Raw genomic sequence first — 10,087 nt, 5'->3', positions numbered from 1 at the left:
TCTTTTGCTTTAGCAACCTGTACTTTTCTAAGTTTATATGAAAAGTGAATATAAACAGGCTACATCAGTCTTATTAGAATGGGAAAGCCCTATAAATACAAGAGATTAGTGTGTCTTATGTCCATCAATTTTAATTGAAACAGTCTAGGTACACTAGTTGAAACTAGTTCAAAACTGAGCCAAGATTTTTGGTACCAAAAACCTCGAAAGTCAGTTTCTCCCTTGATATCAACTAATTAATATTTAATATCATAAAACCTGTTAAAAATGGTTTTAAGGGAGGAGTTCCCTGATGGTCCAGTGGTTAGGACTCAGCGCTTTCACTGCCATGGCCCGAGTTCAATCCCTGGTCGGGGAACTAAGATCCTGCAAGCCACACAGTGCAGCCAAAAAAATAAATGGTTTTCATACCTGGAAGAGGTCCTTAAGGATAGGCAAAACGATCTAAAATGTTTGAATTGCCATATTTAGGTGGAAATGCTTTTTAAGGATTTAGACCCTCTAATCAGCAAAGACAGAGCATATGACAAAAGTATAAAAGAATATATTCCACAAGTAGGTTAACATGGACTCTCACCAAATCCCAGAACAACAAATCTGGAAAAGGTAGGTTTGAGACCCCTACCAAAATAAGGAATGTAGTCTCATTAACTAGTAAAAGAACATATATGAAGGTATGCTGTATTAAATGTAACTAGACAAAGAAAAAAAAAAGGAAATGGGAGTTCCCTGGTGGTCTAGGGATTTTTGGTGCTTTCACTGCCCTGGCCCGGGATCAATCCCTGGTCAGGGAACCAAGATCCCACAAGCCACACAGTGTGGCCAAAAAAAAAAAAAGGGGGGGGGTGGGATAAACCAAAATACTGCTCAATGGTTTCTTCTAAGTGTTCAGAAATTGTATGCTAAAGTAAAATCTATCGTACTATTCCCCAAAAAAGGGCTTTCAAAATAATCTGCTTTGCTCAGTCAAGAATGCCACTAAGTTTGCATCCTTAGTCACAAAATGTCTTCTATATACCCATTAGCATGCTAAGTGCTGTTCTCTTTTCAAGTAAGATTTATTCGAACTTTTTCCTAGACAATTTATTTTAAATGAGCTGTCACATGTGATTATACAGAGATTAAGGTGGTTTCTTCTAAGATAGTGTACACCATAATGTTGTATTTTACTACTCAGTTCTATTTTTAAATTATCACTTTTTATATTAATTTGCACAAATTAGTACAAAAGATGAAGAACTGAGGCTATGTTCATTTTGCAACCAGAGGACTGCAGGAAAAAGAGCCATTTTTCATGGGAGGGATGAGTGACTTCCGGAAAAGGCAAAACCTCTGGCTAGCAAGAGTGGAAAGGGAAGAAATTTAGGTGCCTGAGGGTTGCAGACCTGCTTTCAGGGTCTACCCACCTCCTCAAAGCAAATAACTCGCCCGCCTAGGAGGAGTCAGTGTTCCTACAATTGAGCACTCTGCTTCCTGGCACTGGAGGGGTAAGCTTGCCTGCCTACCTGCCTGCCTGCCCTCAAGGAAATGATAAAGCCTGTTAGTCCTTGTGTTCTCACACACACACACACACAACTTACAGTCACCTGTCTCAGTGGATAGGCCCAGGAACACCAGACCACTTTGATCTTTCTTTCATAAATATGAAAAAAACAGAATCACCAAACATTTGAGAAAAAAATCAAAAGCACTGAAAGTAGATAACCAAAGTGAAGTAGTATTTCAATGCATTAAGAAACTGGTTATCTTTTTAAAAACTGACAGAATTCAAGAGTGAGCAAGACAGTCCATACATAATGTGAGCCCGCTCTACTGCTAAAATTTAAAATCAATATATGCCCCAGAAGAAAAAAAGTGACAGAAAAGATAGTTAACAGGAATTGGGAAATGAAGGAAAAGTAAGTATTGAGTGTGCTGTTTCCCCATATAGTGAAGAGCAAACAGGTACTAGGTGTAGTTGAGGTAATCGACTGAACTTAAAACAGTTCAGAAAAAAAAGGAGGACTAGAGTAAGCCAAATGTCTCACAAGGGGTAAAAAAAATACTGCTTAAACTTAGTAATTAAAAGATATGAGGTTAACTACAATCAGAACTAAACAGTGTCATTCATCTCTGTTAACTGACTAGGGTGTGAGCAGAGAAGTAGACTTTCACATCCTGTGTTTTATCTTGTTTTCCAGGTATAAGTCTTTTAAATTTTCTTTGAAGTACTATCAAGTTAAAATATCAACTAAGCATATTTAAGTCTAAATACCACCTTTATCCATCAATACTAAAACAAGTAGGTATATATACTGTAGTGAGAAAATGCCTTAAATTCAGAGCCTCCCTTCTCAAGTGATTTAACTTCAACCAGCAACCAACTGTAAGGTACCTATTAAGACTATTCATATGGATGCAACCAGGGCTTTATTTTAAAATATAGTAAGTATGGATTACTCTTAGAAATAGCTCTTCTCAAGACGTTCATGTATAGTTACCTAGCCTTCATGCTTTTCTCAAGCATCACTACATATCCTTTCCAAAGTGCTCTACATTAAGAACCTTACACAAACTTTATGGACTCAAAACCAACTAGACTCATCAGCAAAACAAGAACTCTATCTTGAAGTACTCCTTCCTCATAAAGAAGTTAAGTATAGATGGCGTTTGGTAGGTGGATACTGTTTTGTTCAGCAGCTTGGAATTAAGCTGAACATCAACATAAAGAAATATTGTTGGGCTGGGTTGTCAATAATTAAATTGATATAAGAATAATGCAGTCTATAAACCGACAGCTCCCTTCAAGACTTTTTTAATGTCAGACGATTTAAATCTGGATCTTCATGATCTTAATGTGCTTAAAACGTTAGTATTTCATGTTCATTAATTTTTAAGCTTTTCATGTTGTGAATTAAGTGGCTCAAAACTTTTTATTCCTTCTTCAAGTTAACATGCCACAATTAAGCCTAATTCAGCAAATAAGCTAAACTGAAAATTTATTTCCACCAAACTAAAAAATATTTTGAAAAATATTTTTAAATGCCTAGCACCATTAATTAAGATTTCCCTGCCCTGGAGGAGCTTCTATCCTAGGAGGCAAAAGAAACCATATAGAGAAGAAACAGTAACTTTAAAGAACAAGGAGTGGTAGTATTTCAAATAGACTAATCAAAAGACACTAAGCAGCAGGGAGGATAAGCCAAAGAAACCACAGCATCTGCTGCTGGGCCCCTAACTGCTGCTGCTGTCCTAAATGCTAAATGGATCCTCAGAAAACCATCAACTAAGACTTAAAGTATAATTTTAGAATAAAAGCTTTTCATCCTGCTTTAATTCTATTTATAAATGAACCTGAAGTTAGGTAGGGTGCCTAGAAGAAATTACACCTGTCAATGTTGAAGGATTCCTAGGAATTCAACTTATGCAAATTCACATGAATTTTTACTATTTCAAGAAGATATTAAATTTTGCCAGAACTACCCTGCGATTACATATGCACGTGGCTGCAGAGAACTGAAAAGTGTACTCCACCAATTTTTATATAGATGACCTTTGACATACTGCTCATTTCTGGTTTTCCTCCAAGCTCATTCCAAATATTAAGTATACTAAGAAACACAATTAGTATATATGCTTTTCTAATTTCCCATGCGTTAAATAAAGCAGTTTTAGAGGCCTAATTTTTGAGTCCTCCAATTAAGGCAACATGAATACCAATATATTAAAAAATATTCTCTTGAAAAATGACGTCGTAAGGGTTTTCACTCATGACATAGATGTACCTAGTTCTAGCAATTTTGTGTTCAAATGATGCAGTACTGGCATTTTCTAATTCACACAGGAAAAAATCAGGACACAAGTTGAAATGCAAAGTTGTTATACACATGGCATGATTATTCAAATTTCTTCATCTCATTTGAAATTAACAGCAATAGAGCCACACCAGATATAATGATCTTAGAACTCTTATGTCATGGTATGTTTCTGTACCTGGAAGACTAGATTTTGGAATCTACAACTCTTTTCTACACATTTAGTACTGTGAACACGCCCTAATCACATTCTTTACTTAATCGGTGGTAATGGCTTGTCCACATCAAAACCTTTGTCCTTTGCCTTGGAAAAGTAGAAATTGGCTGTAGTTCATAAATGACAGATGTCAATTCCCTTAGGTATCCCAAAATTCTCTCCAAAACGTATTTTGTATCACAAGAATCCTTTCAGAATACAGACTGAAAGCCTAAAAAGGTGAAGAAATGACAATTCATGTGCATTACAGATAGCAGCTTCAGATTAGACTCATTAGAACTTGTTTTTAAACCACTCTACAAAGTAAAAAATCAGGTATTCACTGAAGCCTGTAGTAAATTATTCTAAAATAACCTTATCTTGATCTATTGCTTGTGTTAAAAAAAAAAATTTTCAGGAAACTTACAGTTGAAGACACTAATTTCCAAAGTGGTTTATTGGGACTTCTCCCTCACCCAAAAAGTCTTATTCAGCAGTCTTCACATGAACAAGAAAAAAAAAGTACTAGTTTGGCATCTGCACAGGGAGCCAAATAGGCAATGTAAATGGTTTTCAAAATCCCCTAGTAGTGTACAAGAATTTTTCAGGTATAAAACTTCCATGACTATTCTGAAATGACAAAAACTTTTTTCAATCATTAGTATAAATGTTAGCAATCATAACACAAACTCTGCACTGACCTAAAAGGATCTTTGTCTTCATGAAGTGGCCAACACTACCTCCCCCCAAGATATCCTAGGGCTGAACCAAAACCTCCTGAACATATTTAAAGTTCCCCATTCTTTGATAATGATTTGCCAACTTAGCTTAATAGAACACATTTTAAGCTCTATTTCACCTACCTAATCTCATTTGCGCAGTCATAAATGTGCAGCATTCTATTAAAGCAAAATAGTTTGTTCACTCCCCTCTCCTGTATTACTTACAACCTCCGTCACTCATCTCCAAACCTCCAGAGTGACAGAGAATGCAGCACTGAATGGTGGGGGCACGTTACCAGAAAAGCAGAGCCAAATTACCAGTAACTTCTTCATTGAGTCCACCGGCGTGTGTGTGACCACAGAATATTTTCATCGTCAATTAAAATTAAGTGGAGACCAACACTATACATTTATCCTATACAGCATCTCCCCATCATGTGCTTGAATTAGGGATCTTGGGGAATTTGTTTGTACCATTGGCTAGTTACTTTGAATGTATGAGTAATTAAAAGGCGAAAGACTTCTAAAGATTCCAAGTGTCTATTTTAAAGCTGTTAAAGGAAAAACGATGGAGGACACCCACAATAATTCTTGGACTCCTGGAGATCCTAAGACATGCTACAAAAATAGGTCTTTATTCTTAGGAAAATATAGTCAGAGCTAGCTTCCTTATGCTATACATAAAATCTTAACATCAGAGGCAGTACAGATAGTACAGATAGTTTTTGAACTGATCTCCAAACAAGCACAAACCCACTACGTTGAAAAGAACAGGTAATTTGAGGTTTTTGGCAAAAGACAGTACTTCACACATCTAATCCAAATCAGAGAGCCTGCAGACAGTTTTCAGTGAGATAAAAGGAATGAAATAAATATAAATTCTACAGATAAATAAATGTAAGAGAATTTAAATAAGCTAACAGAACTAATTTTTTTTAATAAAAATACTAGTCAGGTACAAGCTTTTGTTTCTCAATGCCAGACTTCTAAATGTTTATCAGACTACTGTTAATATCATTAAAAACCTAATTTTGGACCAGGGCATTAGTTATAATACTGTTTTGCATTCATAAAAAAGATTTGTTTCTTTCAACTGAATGCTCCTGGTCCTGAAAAATATTTTAGGCATATTACTGAAGGCAGACTGTGGTACTAATAAAACTTACATCTTAAGTACTTTTTTAAAAAGTGACAGACAAAAAAGTCCATCTAATTTGCCCACAGTTAAAAATGTCTTTAAACATTGGTTTATAATTAGCATCTCAAGAAAGTAGTGGCATGCCCTATTGAGTGGTATTACTGCGTAATTAATACTACACTTTGAAACACCATCCCCAGAAGTCTGTTCATTTTATGTACTGTTACTTCTTTATTCATTCATTTTATACCCACCACTGAATTCCTACGGTCAGATAAAAATTTTACAGTGTACATCACTGGGGAGAAAACAAACCATGGTGGGTATTCTTGGAAGTTTTAGGAACCTGAGCAATCATTTACTCCAGGGGGATAGCTCCCTCACCTAAATGCATGAAGTCCTTCTACTTTTTAATTTCTCCCCTTAAATAGACTATGTCATACTGGGGGTTTTTTTGTTTGTTTTTTTTTTGCTATGTTTCTGATCAACAGTGACTTTTGGCTTAGTGATCAAAAAAAAGCTGTCCTGAATGTGACAATTTTGCCTAGCATGATGATATTCACCCTCATACAAGTCTTTTCAAATAGCTATATACAAGTGAATGCCCGAGGTAACCCCACCAATCCATTCCTATGTTGTTCCTAGTTTATCATGAAGAAAGTGTATTTTCTTAAATCAGACTTGCAGTAATTGGTAAATTTCTCATGATGCTACAGTGGCCATCATGAGTGTGCAACCGCTCTTTTTGTGCTAAATCCACCACCCCCCCATTTCTAACATCTGATTCAGTCACAATGCTGGAAAACCTTCCACAAAATTCATGTTTGGGAAAATATATCAAACACAATTTTCTCACAAAGCAACTTTCTAAAAACTGATTAAAGTGATGATCACTTTTGATTGCCAAGTAGTCTGCAGAAACAAAATCTTGCGTCTGCTTTGGTTAGGTAACTCAAGTTTTCTTTTTTAACAATCAGAATGCTTTAAGGATACATTTTTCACCCCAAGGAAGGGACTTGACTCTTGGATTTAAGACCCATTCCTTGACAATATATACAAAATTTCTTTAACTTGTCATCTGTCCATTCTTTGAAGCTGTCAAAGCCAAGAACCCATAAACAAATCACAAATAGCAATAACCTACATTAGTTAACATTCCCCTTTTTAACATGTTGACATTTTTACTAAAGGATTCGTTATTTTTGCATTTCCATTTCTCATATCCCATGACATTCCATAAAAATTGCATTATTGCTTTATAGGCCACACAACATTCAAAAGTATGTTTATATGCATTGCCTGTTTTCCTTGATCTGATAAGAGTTTGATACTGATTTTACTACAGAAATTTAAGTTTGAAAATACCAGTTAGTATTTCTTCTCAGTACTTAATTGTTCACATCACTAATCACTACATGCATATTTAGCTCTGATTATATTGCTCAAAAACTGCACCCATTATCAGAACAGTGCAAATGATTATTTAATTTTAAAAGTAATTATAATGGCTTAAATTCAGTTAGTCAAATGAACACTGTCAAGTGATTTCACTTGAGTGTGTATATATTTCATCACCACTGTTTACATTACCCATCAATTCCTCACAATTTTTTAATATCAGTTTTCCCTCCCAAATCCCCAAACTAAGAATGCCAAATAGTCTTGGAAACCCACAGCTCCACATTTTAATGTTTTCTTAAGAACACATTTGTGAACTCACAAAAATGTTCATCTTTCAACTTTGACAATGCAGTTCTTACTTAAGTCAAACAAACTTGTTCTAAAATCCCAACAAATAATTCTGAGAATTAACTTAAACACCTTGACAGTGTCCCTTAAAAAGGGTATGACAGTAAAGTGCCAATAGGCATGGCAATGACCTCTTTGATGGGATCATTTATTTAACTCCTTGGAACTGGGAAATGCCAGCAGCAAGGATTACACTGAGATTCAATTTTACTGAAGGCTACATTTAGTTTACCCACTTTCCACAACCTATTATACTCACTATATGTTAGAATGAAATGTAAATGTTCTGTGTAGCCCTCAAACTTACACTAAGATTTGAGAGAGATGTACTTTAAAAAAGCACGGGGTAATATATAAAATCAGTGGCAAAAAGTTTCATTAAGCACCAGGAACTAATTTTTGTCACCCCATACTCATTTTGTAGGTAATGTTTCAATAACCGGCAAGGCACATTTACATATATTCCAATGAATACTTATTGACAAATTTTAAATTACACTCTATGTCCCAGCTATCCCAGTAACTGACATACAACATACTAAAATGGTTTATTAAGATAACATAAAAAAAAACCAATTAATGTGAAACATACAGGCTATTGGCAACCACTATCTAAAATTATGTAAGTACAAATAAACATACTGAAATGTGTGCATTTCTAAGTTTTTAAACCAGAATATTTCTATACTAACACACATTTATATTAATGACACATAAAAAAAATAAAAACTTTATTACAAAAATAAGTTACACTCGCCTCCAGCTTACAGTATAAAACAATTTTATTTGCAGGAATGCAAAATGATTGTTTGCCATGAGCAGTTTGAACATATGACATGTCTAATTTTCTTGTTAAATTTGCATTTACTGGGGAAACTGGTGTGTATAAAACCTTAATTAAGTATAAGCTCTGATCTTCATCATGGTGCCTATTGGGTATGTGATATAACTGCAGTATCCCTTTGGGGAAGGGGAAAAGGGATTTCTTTATACCAAGTCTCAATTAAACTATAATTTCACTTCTGACTTTAAACTATCAATTTAGGACTTGGCAAAAAATTTTTTGAGGGTGATTCAATAGAGGATGCTTCACCACTGAACACTCACTGTCATCAAGGTGCTTTAGAAAATTAAAAACATAGCACAAATGATTGTACTCTATTCTACAAGTTATCATGACCTGCATAAGAAATGGAAAAGCTGATTCACGTTTTTGCAGTGATCAGCAATAAGAAATGCACTAATGAAACATACCTTTTACCTAAAAAGCTAAACTACAGCCGTATACTAATTTCTATGATTTATGAAAAAACTTCAAAATATCCAAATGTCAGGCTTCGCTGTACAATTGTCAGTTTTAGTCTGACTTTTTATAAAGGGACACTGCAGTATTTAGTACAAGTTCGGATGCACTTTTTTGAACATCTGATGTCTTACAAAAGTAACATCTTGCTAAACTATTATACATCCAAATAACTACAATATCTGAAGAAGCAAGGCTGCTTTTTCAGCCACAAAATACGACAAAAGCAAGGCCTGTTATGATGGTCATGAGGAAGTCTTACAAGCCTCTGAAACTAAAGGCAACTAAGAATGTTACATTTGGTATATTAAAATCTTACCCTCATATCATTTAACAAGCCTTGCTTTTATCTACAAAGATTTTCTATGTACAGTACAGACAGGGTATAGTTCAATCCTCTGCTACTGAGGTAGTTAACCAACCCTTTAAAAAAGGTTCTGAAAAGAACCACTATCTGGAATGCCTGACTAACCAGCTCTGATGATTACACCTGAAACTGCATATCTGAACACAATTCAAAAGTGATTACTATAAAAAAGATATAGACAATCATGATTAACCTTGGTGAGCAGAAATAAAATTTAAGGATACCAACAATGGCATTCATCTATACCACTGCAATAAAATTTAAATGCACAAATTCAAGAGAATATTTCAGAAAACCAATGCTGGGATCCTTAATTTAAAAAAACAGGGGAAAAATCTACTTAGAGCAGATTTTTTAAAGAGAAGAACTTTATTCTTTATTAAGATACCATGCTAGAAGTTATGAAGAATTTCTGTTGGAACACATTTGGAAAATAGAGTAGCTTTAGTTTAATAACTTGCACTGCAGAGAAAATTGTTAAAGAAATTCATATCAAAGTCCAAGTATTAGTTCAATGTCCTGTATTTGATTCCATGATCTTCATAGGAAGGTCTTCTGCAATAGAATATGCTCCTATACAGCCGAGATATTTAAGGTTGCTTGATTTCCTTACCATTACTCCACTGCAAGCTTCTGGTGTAATCCCACATAGCAAGTCAGTCTTCATTGTAACAGGTCAGGACCGGCCTCGACCCCTTTTCCCTGCTAGCCAGGTAACAAAAGGAATCAGTTAGATAAATCATTTTAGATTGATAATGTGTATATACATAATGATAACATTAAAAAATAAATAAAAGCTTTAAAATAGTAGTTCTTAA

General features: G+C 34.8%; 1 protein-coding gene across 3 annotated transcripts in view; it reads right to left on the bottom strand.

Moving 5' to 3' along the window:
- Positions 1-5,324: 5,324 nt before the first annotated feature.
- Positions 5,325-10,087, bottom strand: part of SYNCRIP (synaptotagmin binding cytoplasmic RNA interacting protein) — a 29,008-nt gene continuing 24,245 nt past the window's right edge. The window contains exon 12 of one of the 3 annotated variants that reach the window (XM_027091152.1): positions 5,325-9,974. In XM_027091152.1, the coding sequence (XP_026946953.1) occupies positions 9,933-9,974 (42 nt within the window). In that variant the 3' untranslated portion in view covers positions 5,325-9,932. The remainder of the gene's footprint in view (positions 9,975-10,087) is intronic. The other 2 variants (XM_027091160.1, XM_027091179.1) reach the window with 2 other exon arrangements.

The sequence above is a fragment of the Aethalodelphis obliquidens genome, unplaced genomic scaffold (genome assembly GCF_003676395.1).
Source record: "Aethalodelphis obliquidens isolate GAN/ISIS:26980383/991018 unplaced genomic scaffold, ASM367639v1 scaffold3, whole genome shotgun sequence".
Taxonomy (NCBI): Eukaryota; Metazoa; Chordata; class Mammalia; order Artiodactyla; family Delphinidae; genus Aethalodelphis; species Aethalodelphis obliquidens.
The sequence above is the reverse complement of the archived record's forward strand: the minus strand, read 5'-3'. Positions and strand labels throughout refer to the sequence as shown.